General features: G+C 41.3%; 1 protein-coding gene across 1 annotated transcript in view; it reads left to right on the top strand.

Moving 5' to 3' along the window:
• Positions 1–10,679, top strand: part of LOC124593709 — a 55,962-nt gene extending 45,283 nt beyond the window's left edge. Inside the window, exons 2-3 of the mRNA XM_047132017.1 lie at positions 1,539–2,414; positions 8,996–10,679. Of these exons, the coding sequence (XP_046987973.1) occupies positions 1,560–2,414; positions 8,996–9,412 (1,272 nt within the window). The 5' untranslated portion in view covers positions 1,539–1,559 and the 3' untranslated portion in view covers positions 9,413–10,679. The remainder of the gene's footprint in view (positions 1–1,538; positions 2,415–8,995) is intronic.
• Positions 10,680–18,947: the final 8,268 nt, after the last annotated feature.

Raw genomic sequence — 18,947 nt, 5'->3', positions numbered from 1 at the left:
CTGCAGCAGATACTCGTTGTCTTACATTGACAGCGTCTTATTCTGCATGTTTACAAATCTCTGTATTTGAATAAGCATGTTTATACCAGTTTCTATGGCGCTTCAGTGCATACACAATTTGAAGATCTCTTTGGTTGGTCTACTGTCTTGCATTCGACACAAGTTTCCAAAAATTACCGGGCCCTTTTTTCCTCATTATTTCTAATCAGTTTTCCCAATGTCGATAAAGTTCATTCTTAATCCGTAATTTCCATTTTCGCATAGTTTTTCGTAGGGCTAATGTTTTCATAATGATTCGCTTTCTAGTGTTTCTAAAGATCTGAATCCTAGTTTAACGCTAGAAATTCACTGGCTCATAGACATTCTGGCTTCACTAATGTATGGCAGTGTCCTAGTTTTGTATTTTTCGACAGGCATTTTTTGTTGTAGAAGTCTCGAGTTATACCATATGCGCTTCCCATTTTGTTTCCTTTCCTTCATAGCAGCTTTTTACAAACAATTCTCGTCCATTATCTCACCAAGAAATTTAAATTTTTAAATTTTTCATTTTGGTCAATATTTGTTTTCAGAAATTTTTGTGCATTTTTAATGTTTTTAAAAAATATTATTTCTTTCTCTACAGAAATTCTTGAGGTAGTTTTATCTACTATGTTCTTCTAAAACATTAATTTGTGCTACAGCAGATGTCACATTTTCAGAAGGAGTAGCAAAGTTATCCTTCTTCCCGACGTTGTTGGAGAAATGTTACATTCATTCGAAAAAATTTAATAGTCAGTGATATTTATTCCTTGTTATGGGTTTCAACAGACTGTAGTCTTCTGACAGATAAAGAACTTGCTATTACGCGTCCCGTTCCATTATGACTATCACACATACCATGTTGACATCCTAGTGGATATTGAGTTGGATATTCCACACAGGTTTGTCAAAATTAAAACTCAGTTTGTCACAAATAAAATGATTACTGCACTTGTTTACATTTACATGACGAATTAAGTACTCCATTGATCTATATTATTTAACAAACCTGTGTCAATTGTCCTACATAATACCCACTAGAATGTCGACATAGTATGGGTTACAGTAATAATGGAACAGGACATATAACAAGTTTTTTTAACGAGTCTTAACTCTTGAAACTGTTAATCTGGAATAATAGTACTGAATACGATCTTGACTATTAAAATTACTCCAAACCAATTACGGATAGCTCCTTCTTATCTCTATTATGAGAAATCTGTTACATTCATTCAGCCTTTCATACCAGATTCGCACTGTTTTCTCTAGAACACAATCTGAAGGAACTGGGTAAAGGTCATCACGTTGCTATATACCTGTAGTTATTCTGAAGGCTTCAGATATTTCTCCCATAAATTTCAGTTTAGATACTGTTTTTATTTATTTTTTGTTAATATTTTATCATAAATCAATGCTCTTGGTGGTTTTAAGATACCTTTTCCGAATGTTGTTATGTAAAAATTCAGTCATACTATAGCATTTCCTGATTTAACGTAGTATGTGACTCTTTTGTTCCGAAGGTCGAGGCACATAAATCAGCCATGCCGAGAGGAGATGGAGCGAAACAGGTGACGCCACCGTCTTGGCTGGACAAGGCCTTTGTCGCCGACGCCCTGAAAGCCTCTGACCCAGCAACCGATGAATCCAGCGTACAGATCGTCTCTGTGGCGGAGGTGTGTGGCGGCTACCTGAGCGAAACCTTCAGGGTTGTCTCGCGGAACACCGTGACTGGGGCGACCCAGAGAGATAAGACCACGTCGCTGATTGTGAAGATCGCGCCGAACTCCGACGGTCTCCTCAAGGACGTAATCGAAAGTGGAGTGTTCACCAAGGAGAAGATCGCCTACAGCAGCTTCCTCCCGGCCGTGGAGGCTGCTCTCAGAGCGGTTGACCTTGACGAGTGGCAGCCTGTGTGGCCCAAGTTTTATTATCAGGGCTCGACGCCGAGCGACTTTCTGGTGATTGAAGACCTGGACGCTTCCGGGTTCCGTAAGGTGGACGAGGCCGTCTCTTTGGATCTGGAGCAGTGTACGGTCGCAGTGCGAGGTCTAGCCCGCCTGCACGCCGCCTCCGTCGCCTTGCTGGACGACGAGCAGTATGCAGACGGTCTATTCCACCAGTCGCTCATCTTCAACGAAAAGATGCTCGAGAGCTACGAGTCCTCAATGGCGGACGGATTTGGTAAAATGCTAAAGATCTTCGAAGAATACGCTTGGTTTCACAAGTACAAGGGCAAGCTGAGCGATTTCGGGCTTCCTCTGCTGCGCACGACAGTGGATGTGGTGACAAAGTCGAAAGTAGATTTCAGAGTTATGCTACATGGCGACTTCCACAGGAACAACATGATGTTTCGCAGGGACGGGGAAAGTCTACAGGTTCGCGTCTTCGATTTTCAGGTGAGATATTGGAGAACTTTTTCATATTGTTAAATTAATCAGTATGGAATCCTTTTGGAGATGCACCATTATACCAGTAAACCGACTCTGAGAAATTGGCACAAAGGAATAAGCAGTTGATAACCGTGTACATGAAAGTTATTTGTATGTGTGACTCGAGACTGGAGGGAAACTATGCAAAGGTGTCTTTCTAAGAGATCAGTGCGAAAAGTAACCCCCATTTCCTCGTGGAGGTAGCAGAACAGTAACCACCTTTTCTAACCCAGTAGGTCAGCGTGTCCATAGCTGCAGTAATGGGAAAGTAACATTGAATTTCACTCTCATACGGTTTATATAGTCAAAATGTCAAAGTACTTGAGATTCATCATGGAATTAATGCTGTATATGGACCGAATATGATAAGTGGTTGTGATAGTCACTTACAACGTTAGTTAAGATTAGATGGACAAATGCTGCTCATCTATAGTAAGCAAAAAACTGGTGCAGGAAATTGATGAAAAAGTTTGCGACAGCCGGTCTTTCACGATATTTCAACTGTCCGCAGAATTTCTAGATTTTTTTTGTGCGAGATAATGACAAAAAGACTCAGATATCACATGTTCTGTGCTCTTAGAGTTTCAAAACTCCTTTCTGAAATTCAACGGATAACTGCAGTACTTTTCCTTTATATAATGTTGTCAGCAGCTTCATGAGGTCTCTACCCTTTCGCGGTTTGGTGGAAGCTTGTCAAGGTACCCGTCTGAACCTCCAAGTGTGAATTCACTAGTGGGGTACCAATGATGATCTTTAAGATTTCAACTATGCCCCAGGTTCACGTCCAGTGATAGTATGCTATCATCATCACGCATGTGGCCATAAACAGTGCAGCATGATTCAGGGTCAGAGCATTCCTGCTGCACAGGCAGCTCAGCAGCTGCTGGTGCCGAGTTAGTGATGGTGACTCATATTTCCTGTCAACATGGTGAACAGGTGGTACTGACAGCCTTGAAGGCGATGTCATCTGCGGAGCAAAATCTGTAACACCAGTCCTGCCAGCTTCCAGCGACAGCCTAGTATGGGTCAAGTTTAAAGCCCAGGACAGCCGATTGCAGATGGAGAACCTATGGCAGACAGTCTAGTTGAACAATACTGAGATTGATTACTGCACCAGCGGACAGCGATTGGTTCCCAGTCTGAACGATATGGCGGTAACCCAATGAAGTGGCCACTGACACGCTGCCCTGTGCTGCTTGAGAGGGAGTTTCTTAGACGCAACATTGATCCAGCATGTTGTGATGTAGATGCTGAAGGTATCCTCTGGTCACATGTTGGAATGCCCAAATATCACGCTGGACAATGGTCATAGCGACATACTGGTGCCAGATTGAGTGATTTAATGCAGAAACAGGTTCTTGACGCAATATGGTTATGCAGTAGTTAGGCGGTGACTCTCAACTGTTGGCTAGTGGTGTTACATTTATGATGTGGAACATGGGTTTCCTGTTCCATTGGTTTTCAAACGTTTACGATCCACAGATCCCTTGACATAAGAATAGATATACATTATTAACTGTTGACACAATACATTTAAATCAACTTAAAATCTTATTAAATCTTATTATTTCAATGCAATTAATTCGAAGGATGAGCTTGCTTGTGTATATCAGTTCCTCAAATCTTGGCAAAACAATGGAAATTGCGGTTCGCATCTCTTTCTTCATATTCATGTACAATCTATATTTCGTGTTGATAACTGCGAATGCTGAAAAAGCCACCCAAGTACTACTCTGCAAAAAGTTACAAAACATGTGGGGTCTTGTTACCTACTTGGAGATAGTCCTGTTTCACTGATCTCCGTAACTAAAGCAATGATGAGGAAACAAATTACACTGGAAAGATCTTTGATACGGTAGTGTTGATCAACTTGTTGTGGAAATTGCTACAAAAACGTTTTTTTAACGTTTTACATGCCCAATCGTGTCTTCAGTATTCAGATTTCCAAATAATATGCTATATTTGCTGCAGAGGTCCATGCGATTCTAAAGGCAATGAAGCAGATGAGACATCTTTTGGGCAAACAGTTCATCTGCCCCAGATCCCTTTCTGTCCTAAACTCATTGCAACACGGACACCCGCAGAGAAAATGGCCCAGCTCGTACATGACAAACTGTACTTGCTTCAGCAGTGGGGGTGTTGGGTATCATTCTGCCGCGAACCAGGGCATGTGAGGGTTCGGCGGAGTACGCCGCCAAGCAGGCCTGCTGTGAACATAGCATGGCACAATGTGCTATTCCCCTTCAAGCTGTCATTTAGTTTGAGAGTCAGAGATCCACATACGAGGAGCAGTGGCTGCCAGTGATGGACAATAAGCTGTGATTGATTGAAGCCAGCTATTTAGCCTGGTTCAAATTCAAATGGCTCTGAGCATTATGGGACTTAACTGCTGAGGTCACAGTCACCTAGAACTTAGAACTACTTAAACCTAAGTAGCCTAAGGACATCACACACACCCATGCCCGAGGCAGGATTCGAACCTGCGACCGTGGCGGTCGCGTGGATCCAGACTGTAGCACCTAGAACCGCTCGGCCACTCCGGCCGGCATTTAACCTGGCATTCCTCCTCCTGGTTGCACAGGCAGGATGAGTGTCCTTGATCTGAATCGAAATTGGAAACTGTCCCCTCACATATGGGTTTGTACCGTGGAAAGAGGTTCACCTCCACCTGTCTTTGATGCATGTGCTCGACAACTTACTGAAAGGTACATTTTCACTGGGCGCCTTTTATATTGTATTAAATGGATAGAAGCTGATTTAGCTGTGAACCTGCCCTTTAATGGTGAGTGTGTTGAAGGTTTTAAAGTTTCGGGCTGTGTGTGGCCTATTGTGGAAATTTAAATTTAGTGTACTGCAGAGTGGCTGGCTCATCCTCTTTATTCTGGCAATGAACTTTAACAGTTGCTTGGTAGCTGATTCAGTTGTTATAATATTTAGTATGTCCAGAACAACTCTTAAAATATAAGATTTTCCTTGGTTACATGGTAGACAACTTTGGTAGGGCCTCTGTAGGAATCGTAGCTTATTTACTGAATGCTTTCGTTGTTCTGTCATTTCTTTTAACTTGAGGGAAAATGCTTTGTTGGTTTGTTTACTGAATTACCGTGATTCGGCAACTGTCGTAACGTTTTATTAGGAAGCATACCTTTATTAGCTAGGATTCTGAAACAACTGATGCGCTGTGGTCATTCTCCCCAGCAACAGTACATGTAAAACTCAAATCCAAGTAACTGTCGAAATATTTCTTGCATTGCCATCTATTCATGCCATTAAGACTGCATGATAAATTTGAAATTTCACTTTTTGTACTTACATTTAAAATTTTGTTCATGCTGACAGAGAAACAAAAATTACAGAAGACGAACAAAAATTAAAAACGATCTGCGTTTGACAAAGCAAACATCCAAACTGGGTTGTTAATGATTAAAAACAAGGGAGTCACATAGTAAAATTTGGCTGCCATGTACCACGCTACTGTAGTAGCAATACGTACTTGTTGATCCCCTAGATATCAGAATTAATGCACACGTCATTCCTTCACTCTGAAAGAGAATAATAAATGAAATTATTATTTTTATGAAACCACTACTATGCCTCTGTTGCAAAGCCACATACATTCTAACACCAAGTGCTTGAAAAACCAAATCATCTCACAATATGATCAGTACCAAGTCAACAATGTATCTAGCTGGTTAAATAAAACATAAGACGTGATGTTGGTGAAAGAAGAAGTCCAACTGAAATACAAGAAGACAGGGCATCTGAATACTATAATACACATGACATACCTAGAAAAGGGCAAGCTAGCACAAAACACAATATTTAACATTACGATGAACATTACTACACATAACATAAACGATTAGACATCAACACAGTAAGAACATTAATTCTTCACTAACTAATAAATAACTCATGTACCGGAAAACAAATTCAAATTGAAAACTTGAATTCTACAAGAGTGTGAGACCTTCCCAACATTGAACTTGTCAGCAAAAATGTTTACAGAAATATTGAACTTACAGCACTGTATGAGATTCATACCATAGTAGTAAAGCAGAAATGATTGGACGTGTAAAAATGGCAGTATATGCAACAAAAATCCAGCAGCAGAATAAAGCAATGTAGTTTGTAAAAGATCCATAATAATCAAGAAACAATAATAAAAATTCCAGTAAGTCAATTGATCACAAAAAGCAAAATCGTAAATGCTATTAATGACAAAATAAAAGATAATGATGCTGTTATTTCAAAACCAGACAAAGCAGACACTATTGCAACTATTAAACAAGAATACTTCAATAAAACACGAGCATTTTGTAGAAACAACAGAAGATGCATTGGCAGAAACCCAACAAACTTACTTGAGGCACTTATTTAAAAAAGTGTTAAATAGGAAGGACACCTTATTTGACAAAACTGAAAGGTGATGGGGTAAAAAGATAATCTATCAGTTCTTAAATTACGATCTCAACAAAAAAGACACCATGAAAATGTACCATGTAGGCATGTAGTTAACTGTATGAAGCGTCTAGCCCATCACCTGAGCAAAAAACTAAACGCCATTCTTAATAAAATTACGTTTCTGACAAAAGAAACTGAGGTCCCAGCATCGTGAAGTCCCCTTGTTAGTGGTATTTCATATGAATAAACTGACTTACAAAACGAAAATTCTGTAAGTATCTTTGTACAAAGAAGAAGAAAACATTTAAACTAAACATAAACAATGCTATGGTATTTGTAGTACACATTTTAGTTTTACATTAATTGCTTTTTATATATTAGGGTGCGGAGAACAGTAGCGCCTTCAATTTTTATGTGAGAACTCTTAAAGCTTTATGAATAAAACAAACATTCTACATCTTTGTTCTTCATGTCTACATGCTTAATTCTCTATAGTCACTTGTGAGAAGCACATTTCTCCAAACGAGAGACCATTTAAGGATGGGGAAGAATGGGGAACGAAAGGAACCATGCTGGTATCGCGATTTGGGGAACTGATGGACTAACTAGATCTGGATGGTTGGACTTGGCTTTGAACCATCGTCGTCCCAAAAGCAAGTCTTATGCACTGATCACTGCGCCAGTTCTCTCGCTATGTGTTATGTTGGTGTTTTTGTTTTGCTTGCTGGTATTACGGTTGCCATAGATCTAATTATCTGCTGTTTTTTATTTGTAGAACACTGGTGCCATTTGATTTTACACAATGTCATGATGTCATTTGGAGATAGTGAGTGGAGCTATGGAAGCTAGAAAATGGAGTGCCATGTGGATAAATCAGAATATTTCCGACATATTCTTCTGCTTAAGTTAAACAGAGGGGCGACAGTACCTGAGGCAGCTGTGTACGGGAATAATGCCAGTACACACAGCATTGCAAGAAAATTGATGATCATTTAAAGGTATTAATCGACAATGATACACGCCCGCCCGCATTATTCTAGACTGACAAAAGAGCACTATACAAGAGTTGGATTGGGAAGTCATTTCGCACTCGACTTATTCACATGATCTTGCGCCCTCAGATCTTTCACGTTTTCCGCTCTCCATCAAACAACCTTCAAGGAACTTCCTTTCCGGATGAAAAAGTGGTACGAAAATGGCTCGAGCAGTTCTTCGCATCATAACCACGTGATTTCTACAGTCGCGGAATCGAAAAGTTAACCTAACGATGTCAGACTATTGTAAATAGTGAAGGAGGTTGTTGTTGATAACTAAAGTCTCCGTTCTGTTAAACTTACAGAAATACGCCACAACTTACGCACCAACCTAATACTTTCCTGCGAATAGCGAATGTCTCAGGTTCGACTATCGGTCCGCCACACAGTTTAAATCTGCCAGGAGATTTCTAGTCTAAACTTGTGTGCACGATACCTACAGATCACTACGTAGGGGTTGTGGTATACTTCTAGATTTCTCGCCGCTCGGGATTAGCCGAGCGGTCTGGGGCGCTGCAGTCATGGACTGTGCGGCTGGTCCCGGCGGAGGTTCGAGTCCTCCCTCGGGCATGGTTGTGTGTGTTTGTCCTTACGATAATTTAAGTTAAGTAGTGTGTAAGCTTAGGGACTGATGTCCTTGGCAATTAAGTCCCATAAGATTTCACACACATTTGAACATTTTTTTCCCTAGATTTCTCATTTGAAGCTAGTTGGTCATGTCTGTAAATAGGCTTTTGGGGACAGTTTTTGTCTATGTTAAAGTGTCAGCTAGTTAAGATTTTTTTGTCATGATGGGTCGAGCAATCATTCGTGCTGTCACTCTTTGTATAGTTCAGTAACCGCTGTAATCCTATTTGATACAAGTCTCTCAGTATAATAGATAACATGAATGTTTTGTAAACAACTTCGTTTGCAGACTAATCACGTTTTACTGATTTCCTACCAATGAACAAACGTCTGCCACATGCTTAACTTTAGACGCACCCCTATGATCATTCCATTTCATATCGGCTCACTGGACATCTCCAGAAACACGTTAGAAAAGGGATGTGAGGAATCTCAGGAGGGGCTGAGCCGGCCACAGTAAGCACGGTTGCTTGAACTTTGCAGGGTATGTACGTGGGGTGTCCGGCGGTGGAGCTGCAGTACTTCCTGCACACGAGCGCCAGCCTGGAAGTGCTGCGCGACCACGTGGACCAGCTGCTGGCAGAGTACCACGTGGAGCTGCAGCGCGTGCTGCGGGCCCTGGGGCGCCTCCAGCAGGCGGACGCCTACCCACTGGACAGCCTGCGCCGCGACTTTGACCGCTTCGGCATGGTCGGCGTCTACGTCACCTTCCACATCTTGCCGCTCATCCTCGACACCCACATGGCGGGGCAGATGGCCGACATGACACTGGAAACTTTCCAAGAGCAAGCGGACGATTTTTGTCAGAAGCACTGCAGAAATGAAAGGTTCCTACGTTACGTCGAGTACCTGATCCCCCATTTTGACTCCAAAGGGTTGTTTGAAGTAAAGATAGAATAAATCATATGCAGTTGAACGCTCTTGACGTAAAAATTTTATGTAAAACGAAGAAGGAGTGGGATATGACAGTTTAATGTTCGGCCGACGACGTAGTCATGAGCTCGAATTGGGCAACTGACTAAACATTTGAATATGGGTGGCAGGACATGTGGTTGAACCGGTGTCGTCGTCCCGAATGCGAGTCCAGTGCGTTTATAGCTGTTCCATGTCTGTCGGTATGTAGGAGGAGGCCGAACTTGGTTCTAGCCGGTCTTGGGATTGACAATCAGTGTCTGTGTCAGCACTAAAGCCGACCCAAACACTCACGCCGCTGCTCTTCCTCTAACTGAGCAAAGAGGCTCAGTGAGATCGCAGTAATATCGATTCGATTCGAGCTCCCTTCCGACCATCTAGATGGAAACTTTTCGCGGTTTTCCAACATCACATAAAGGCAAATTCCGGTACTGTTCCTTGAAAAAAGACACGCACGATTTCCTTGCCCCATCATCTTCCAGTCTCAGGTCCCGTATCTAACCTTCCTTCCTTCCTTACTTCCCTTTTCCTCCAGGCACAGCCTGTACTCTATCTCTGATCATCTCGCCATCGATACAACGTTAATCACAAGCTTCCTGCCTTCTTTCTTGCTATTCTTACCGAAACACAGTTGTTCGTAGACCCTCTGAATGTGGTTCTTATCTAAGGAGTAGACAATGACTTGTCGGCTATATTTGGACATATATTTCAAAATATCGTTAACCACAATTTCTCTAAAAACAGTCAGCCTGTAGTTGACCTGTCAACATGAACACATGCCGGTCACTGGCAAATGACTGACCTCTCGTGACATTTTGATGTGTATTTATATACGCCGTCGCACCGTGGAGTGATTCACTGCCACAATTTTAGTTCTGATTATTGAAATTTTGGTTCCTTAAGTAACCATCGTCCTAGCGCATGATGCTGTTTACTTTAACGTCAATAGTAACAATTGCACTTTGATCGTGCACTAACGGATGCAGTCCAGCGTCCCACCATCTCTGCATCTGAGCGTCGCCTTCTTGGGAGGAACAATCTTCGATTACCGCAGAGCGCCAAAGACGCACGACTTTCAGGTTAGCAGAAATTATAGATAAGCTGTTGTTTCGACGAGAGAACTTTCAATGGACAGTTGAGTGAAGAATATTAAATCACTGACATGAGCGTTAAGATTTCATTAAAATCTTCCAGTTTCTATTATTCGTGCGACTGTTACATATGAGAGAGAGAGAGAGAGAGAGAGAGAGAGAGAGAGAGAGAGAGAGAGAGAGAGAGAGACAACAACAGGGAATATGGGTCAAGGGAAAGAAAGTGTAACAAGAATAATTTGCTACTTAAGAACATGTCGGAAACCAATCAATGTTTATTCACAATTTAAAGTTGAAGAAAAACAGTTAGATGTTCTTATGTAGTCATATCCTTGCAACCAAACAGCAGTGGACAGAAGTAATATCCAAGGGCATATAAGGAAAACCATGTTTATGGTGTAGTTTGTTCTGTCACTCGTACCTGTCTCACTGGGTATATGAAAGTTTGCCCGTCGTTATGTCTTTGCCGCGGATCGACATACACACCAGCTCTCTCATTTCACATATACCTACCACAATAAGGCTGTGGTTAAAATGTTGGTTCGCGTTCGGATGCACATCTCCCTTCGGCCACTCGGATTTATGTTTCCCGTGATTTATCTACACGACTGAGGCGAATGTCAGGATGATTTCCTCAGTATGCTGTCGGATAACAGTGATACCCAAACTGCGTTCTCTCCACTTCGCTGCATTTATACTGGTTAAAACAAATACATATCCCACTCACATAAGATAAAATAAGACACACTGTACGTATTTTATTTTATTTACGCTTGCTTTCTGTTAAGTTACATTTTGTTTAATTAAAGGTTGCTCATACACTATAGTACTTAAGATGTGTACATACATTATGTATAAAATGTGTATTGCGCTTTGATTCGTACGTGACTTAGCCTGCATTGTAAGCTAGAAGCAAGAGTTCTATACTAAATAAAGCTTTTTAGATACTTTTATCACAGTAACTACGACATTATTCTTTGAATTTAGCACAGAAGGAAATTCTACTGCCTCTGTATGTTGAATCATACGTAACTATAGTTCTCTCAAAAAATATGTTCTTATTCCAAAAATTACATTTTACTTTTTAACGACGTTCATTCTAGTACCTATTTATGTGTTATCGATAAGTATTTTTCTTGAAATATATAGAATATTGACACAGTTGTTACAAATATGCTTTCATGTGTACTCTGTCATCTGGCGCTTCAGCGTATGACTCTATAACTAATTCATTTAACCTCCTCATCAATCATCAGAAATCTTATATATTTGTAAAGCTTATTCCGTTCCATGATGGTTTGACTGGTACAGCAACCGGTTTTTCATAATTATTACACATATAATGCAAGTTCCCTGAAAAACAAAAAAGCCAGTGGAGAAGACTGTATTACAACTGAACTTAAAAAATGGTCTCAACAAAAAATTATAACTAACCTTATGACCATGTATGAAAAGATACGCGAACCTGAAATGATTCCAGAAGACAGGAAAATGGTTATTCCTTTGCACAAGAAAGGTGACAAATATGATACAAATGACTACAGAGGTATCTCTGTTGCCAGTGGCTTATAAAATATTTTCAACAATTTTACTAAACAAGGTCTTACGCACTTGATAGCCATTTGGATGAATATCAGAATGGATTTGCAAAGGGCAGATCTTGCTCAGAACAGATTTTTCAACGAAAAATCCATAATCCGTCACATACTTACGAACTCTAAACTAATAGCTGGAAGATTTATCAGTTTTAAAAGGCATTTGATTCGGTTGGTACGGAAACACTAGATAGTGACAGAAGAAGCTGGCATTAAATTTAAAATAGCAAACCTTATTCGTGACACGCTCACAGACACCAAATCAAAAGAAAAGTTTCTGGGTGAAATCTCTAAGGCATTCAAAATAAAACAGGTTAAGGCAAGGTGACGGTTTGTCTCCTCCCTCCTCCGGGCCCTGTCTGCCCTCTCCCCTCCCCGAGAAAATAGTAAGCGAATGGAAACTAAAAGAACATTGCATCAGTAACATTGGGGACTATAAACAAAGATAGTGAAATTCAATCTAGCATTTACAGATAATTTTACCGTTCTTCCTAAAACCTAACTAATGCAGTAATAGAAATCAACCTCTTAGAAGCAACTACCAACAAAGCAGGTTAAAGAATTTCTGTAGAAAACACAATGTGGAAAACATAAGTTATTCTCCAGAAATTCTCATAACATATATTGGACAAATAGAGGATTAACAAATTTAAATTTTTAAGAGAAGTGATTACAGAAAATGGTTTAGAGAAATTCACTGTGGAAGAAAGAGTACGTAAAAAGGAGAGAGCGTTTGGTACAACCAGAAACATTTACAACAAGATGTCTCTGTCTAAAAATTTGAAAATACAACACTACAAGACAGTAGTAAAAACAGAATGTATCTGTGCAAGTGAGTGTTAGTACTAAATTACTCACTACACAAATTGAAGTCCTAGAAAGAAGAATCATTAGAAAAAATACACGGTCTGCTAAGAAATGCAGAGGCATTCAATAAGAAGTAATGATGAATATCGCAACATAGAAAACATAATTGAAACGCAACAGAACAGGTGATGGATGTTTCTTTACACGTTCATACAGAATGAACGGCAGCAGATTAACTCAAAAGATTGTTAAATATCTTGGGGACAAGAAGTCAACAATAGCCTGGATACAAGAAGTTAGGAAAGATTTGGAAAGAAACAAAAGTGAAAAAATGCAACAGATTTTTAAGAACATGTTAAAAATTGAAGCATTCCAAGGCAGGAGGGCGAAGAGACGGACAAAATGGTCTGAGGATAGGAGGATACATGTTGAGAACCTGAAAGAATATTGGAGGAAGAAGAACGAGCAAAAAAATAGGAAGCATTGAAATCGGCACCTGGTTCTTATGACCCAAACTGAAAAAGAAAGAACACAGTCTCGGTTGCAAAGCTAGTTTTATTATAAATAACGTGTTTCACATGGTAAAGCCTCCCTCAGGATTTCTAGAAGAAAAGAAAAAGCAAGGATGTAATTGCACAAAATTAAGAGTTAAGGTGCATGGTATTAAGATGCACTAAACTTTCCAAATTATTTTAAAAGTTTAAAAGTGCAAATTAACAATTACGAAAGTCTATCAAAGCATTACATTTCACCGGTTGGTTGGGCTGTTAATCACAAAGATTGTATCAAATCATTTAAAGGAAGAACCGTTGAACAAGATACACTGGAAAAAAACCACGTGTAAAGAATTCAAAGGATAAAAAACGGGGATATGTATATGAAGGCAAACATAAAGAGGGGCAAGTGTGTGTGTGTGTGTGTGTGTGTGTGTGTGTGTGTGTGTGTGTGTGTGTGTGTGTGTGTGTGTGTGTGTGTGTGTGTGTGTGTCGCACGTCCGAGGGAGGACTAGAGCCTCCGTGCAACCCGTGACATGGAGCCTCAAACCGCGCGGCCACTCGGTGCGGCAAAGGGGAGCGAGGTGCACAGACACAAAGTAGCGGAAAATATCTTAAAATAGTCAGAGCCGCCAGGTGTGAAGTGCAGCGTAGAGCCACACTTGCATCGAATGACCTGGATATCAGATGACTAAACGGTCTAATACACAGCCACATTGACGCAGCAATGCAGAGGAAAACTGTTTGCCGTGTTATTAGATTGGTATAACAACAGAAGGCAATAGTATCGCTAAAACTTAACTAATCTCGGCCGATTTTTATAAGAAGTGGCTACAGGAAGTAAACAATTTTCAGTTAACATGCGATCTAATTACTTTCATTTATTACCATACCTTAACTATAGAAGAGAGAATCCTGTCATAGACAACGGCTTAAAAATTATCACAGCTGTTAAAGTATTTTAATGATAAACGTTGATTTAAAGCGGTATTACAACACGTAGAGCTGCTGACTGTGTCCCTATACCAATAAGGGAACTGTTGCCAGTCTTATTAACTTTAGTCATTATTATCAAGCAACTGAAATTCATAAAAATGTCCTGTTATTCCATTTGGGGCTCATCAGTTTTTTTATTTGTGTCACCACTTAGTGATTTGGTTACTGAGTTAAAAAATGGTTCAAATGGCTCTGTGCACTATGGGACTTAACATCTGAGGCCATCAGTGCCCTAGAACTTAGAACTACTTACACCTAACTAACCTAAGGACATCACACACATCCATGCCCGAGGCAGGATTCGAACCTGCGACCGTAGCAGTCGCGCGGTTCCGGACTGAAGCGCCTAGAACCACTCGGCCACCGTGGCCGGCCTCGGTTACTGAGTTAACGTTCACGAAAATCATTTAGCGAAGCTATAGCTCTAATAAATACCAAATACCTATTTTACCAAATCGTAAGTCCGAAAGTTTGTTCCAAGTATTTAAAGTCATTAAATCTGTTTCTGTAGTTTTTTTATGGTAACCTACTTTTAACACGCAACACGACAGCATTTACCTCTTTCAATTTCTCGCATTGGGTTATCGAGACGTACAAATTTGAAGCTGTGTGTATTTTCTGCGATAACCAAATGAGTTATCAAAGAAGAACTTCAAGAAAGACGCGTTCGTGTTAAGAACAGTGTAAGGCAGAACTGCACCTAATAGCTACTGTGCTTTGCCTCCTGTATTCGAGAAGCCTTGAAAGATAGAGCGAAACTAAGTTTCACCCTTCTGACTGAAAGAAAGGAAGGCTTCAACATGACTGACGAAATTTGCAGAAATTAACCATTGTAGATAACAAAGCGAAGAACAAGCGATACTGAGTGATGGAAAGGAGAGCCGCGAACTGGGCATTTTTCGGTATCACAGCTCGCGAAAGATTTCTCCTGTTTAGGAAGTGGAATCACAGAGGATGTCAGAAATAAAGAATATGATCAGTAGACAGGAGCAGACGATGAAGCTTCCTTCAATGAAATCACCTCTCCGAAATAGTTATTTCAAATGGAGTAAGAATTGTAATCCATAAGCCTTTCCCAACGTAATGAGTATAACGTCAACATATTGTCACAAAATTTCGAGTGGCAGCCATCCAGCCATATTCAGGTGAGTGTCTTACACTGAAGATTGCCACTCCACGTCGCTAATTTTATTGTGCTGAGGCCATAATTTTAACTACACAGCCGCAAGTCAACACATGGCGTGCGTGCAATATCACCACCAAATCCTTAGCACACGACGGAGCGTGCATTCGAACGTTGGTCTTTGAGCGAGCCGAGTTTCTGACATAATAGCATAGTAAAAATACGCTGGGGAGTCCATGCAGGGCTCACTGCTGCTGCAAGCCGGCGACCGGCTGGCTCCGGCTGCGCTCCGGACGCGTTGCGACTCCCTGGCAGGGCCCAACTCACGACCCGAACTGCAGCCGTGAACTCTCCTCCTCGCATGTTCCGATTCACTCCACAACAGATGACAACCGGGAAGTCACAGCAGCCGAGCAAAGATCCTATCGATAAGCGCTACTAGCGCCGATGATGGTCAGGCTAAACAGCAACTCAGTAACTCCAGTAATTTAAATCAACGTGGTGAGATGGAAATACGTTAAAAGAGGACGTAAAATACGAAATGGTGGGGCGTCGAGCCATGCACGGCTCAGCCGGAGCACATGACTGTCTAGGCATGAGACGTGGTCAATGTGGAATCCGAAAAAAAAAGACTGGATGTATCTGAAAAATGGCGCAATCGAAGAATATAAATAAAAACAAGTGTGAACAGATAAGCGAGGATATGAAACCGTAATAATGACAATGGGTGAGGGAAGAAATCTCTGGAAATAACTGAAATAAAAGAAGCGTCAGTTTGGAAAAATATTACCGTTATAAATGTAGAAATGGCTCTGAGCACTATGGGACTCAACTGCTGAGGTCATTAGTCCTTAGAACTCAGAACTAGTTAAACCTAACTAACCTAAGGACATCACAAACATCCATGCCCGAGGCAGGATTCGAACCTGCGACCGTAGCGGTCTTGCGGTTCCAGACTGCAGCGCCTTTAACTGCACGGCCACTTCGGCCGGCTTCTAAATGTAGACCACAGAATTAATTGATTATCCGAAACTATTATTGTGCCGACATCTGCCTTGACGTCTGAAAATATGAGTACTTGGTTTGAAGGATCTGCCAGGCCATCCCGAAATACTTATTTGGGTAGTAAGTAAACGCGGAGGAGGAAAACCGTAAAATTAATAGGGTTTTGGATATAGTTGTTACTTGGATATGAAAAGAGAAACGTAGAGGAGGATGGAGAGGCATGATTCGTACAAAACAAGGAAAATATTCGCAGCTTCTCAAAGTCGGTGATTGCAGTTAAAAATTTCCATTGCGGAAATAGTATGATTATTTCCCTTAGGCATTTTAATGTGATGTCGTTAAGCGCTTTTTACGATACTGGCCATTAAAATTGCTACACCAAGAAGAAATGCAGATGATAAACGGGTATTCATTGGACAAATATATATACTAGAACTGACATGTGATTACATTTTCACGCAATTTGAGTGCATAGATCCTGAGAAATCAGTACCCAGAACAACCATCTCTGGCCGTAATAACGGCCTTGATACGCCTGGGCATTGAGTCAAACAGAGCTTGGATGGCGTGTACAGGAACAGCTACCCATGCAGCTTCAACACGATACCACAGTTCATCAAGAGTAGTGACTGGCGTATTGTGACGAGCCAGTTGCTCGGCCATCATTGACCAGACGTTTTCAATTGCTGAGTGATCTGGAGAATGTGCCGGCCAGGGCAACAGTTGAACATTTTCTGTATCCAGAAAGGCCAGTACAGGACCTGAAACATGTGGTCGTGCATTATCCTGCTGAAATGTAGGTTTTCACAGGGATCGAATGAAGCGTAGAGCCACGGGTCGTAACACATCAGAAATGTAACGTCCACTGTTCAAAATGCCGTCAATGCGAACAAGAGGTGACCGAGACGTGTAACCAATGGCACCCCATACCATCACGCCGAGTGATACGCCAGTATCTCGATGACGAATACACGCTTCCAATGTGCGTTCACCGCGATGTCACCAAACACGGATGCGACCATCATGATGCTGTAGACAGAACCTGGACTCATCCGAAAAAATGACGTTTTGCCATTCGTGCACGCAGGTTCGTCCTGTCTGTGATGCTGCGTCAAGGGTAACCGCATCCATGGTCTCCGAGCTGATAGTCCATGCTGCTGCAAACGTCGTCGAACTGTTGGTGCAGATAGTTGTTGTCTCGCAAACGTCCCCATCTGTTGACTCAGGGATCGAGACGTGGCTGCACGATCCGTTACAGCCATACGGATAAGATACCTGTCATCTCGACTGCTAGTGTACGAAGCCGTTGGGATCCAGCACGGCGTTCCGTATTACCCTCCTGAACCCACCGATTCCATGTTCTGTTAAGTCATTCGATCTCGACCAACGCGAGCAGCAATGTCGCGATATGATAAACAGCAATCGCGATAGGCTACAATCCGACCTCTATCAAAGTCGGAAAGGTGATGGTACGCATTTCTCCTCCTTACACGAGGCATCACAACAACGTTTCACCAGGTAACGCCGGTCAACTGCTGTTTGTGTATGAGAAATCGGTTGGAAACTTTCCTCATGTCAGCACGTTGTAGGTGTGTCCAACGGCGCCAACCTTGTGTGAATGCTCTGAAAAGCTAATCATTTGCATACCACAGCATCTTCTTCCTGTCGGTTAAATTTCGCGTCTGTAGCACGTCATCTTCGTGGTGTAGTAATTTTAATGGCCAGTAGTGCAGATCTCTGAGACGCTTGATGTAAGCATCTTCACACAAATTCTCTAAATTAACAAGGATTAGAATCATTTTCGTTACAAACGAAGTGTTCTCTTCCTGTACTGAAAGAACAGCATTGCTTTTGCCTTGCAGCTAGTAAATGACCTATTTTAGTTGTAATATGAAGTCCATTTGAGATCACACGTTCAGCAAATCTTGATGATCTATTAATTATGCTTGCTGAAAAAATTTGGTCTCGAAAAATTTTCAAATCTGGGATAAATTTCCCGAATAACTATAACAATCAAACGTTTGAAAATCGGAGGAACTTAGCCTGTGCGTAGAACTCTTACAAAACATAACAGAAACATGAAAACAACGTATCACGGAAAAAAGTGAAAGATTGTGCTTGAAAGGTCCGTCAATGACGTCTTTAGGACAAGGATAGAGGAGGCCGAAGTCTTTTTCAAAGTAACAGCCGCAGCGTTTGCCTTAAGCGATTTGCAGTGTCCACGGAAATCCTGATTGGACACTCTTTGTGATTATCATCATTGTGATTGGTTTGATGTAGCTCCTTTACGAATTCCTCTCCTCAGTCAGCCTCTTCAACTTAGAGTAGCACTTAGAAGCAAACTCTATATACCCCTATAGCTTTTACGCTCTAGTGGCACGGAAATTACTCATTGATATCTTAAGACGTGTC

This window comes from Schistocerca americana, chromosome 2 (assembly GCF_021461395.2).
Source record: "Schistocerca americana isolate TAMUIC-IGC-003095 chromosome 2, iqSchAmer2.1, whole genome shotgun sequence".
NCBI lineage: Eukaryota > Metazoa > Arthropoda > Insecta > Orthoptera > Acrididae > Schistocerca > Schistocerca americana.
Note: the sequence above shows the minus strand (reverse complement) of the source record. Positions and strands in the feature narration are given on the sequence as shown.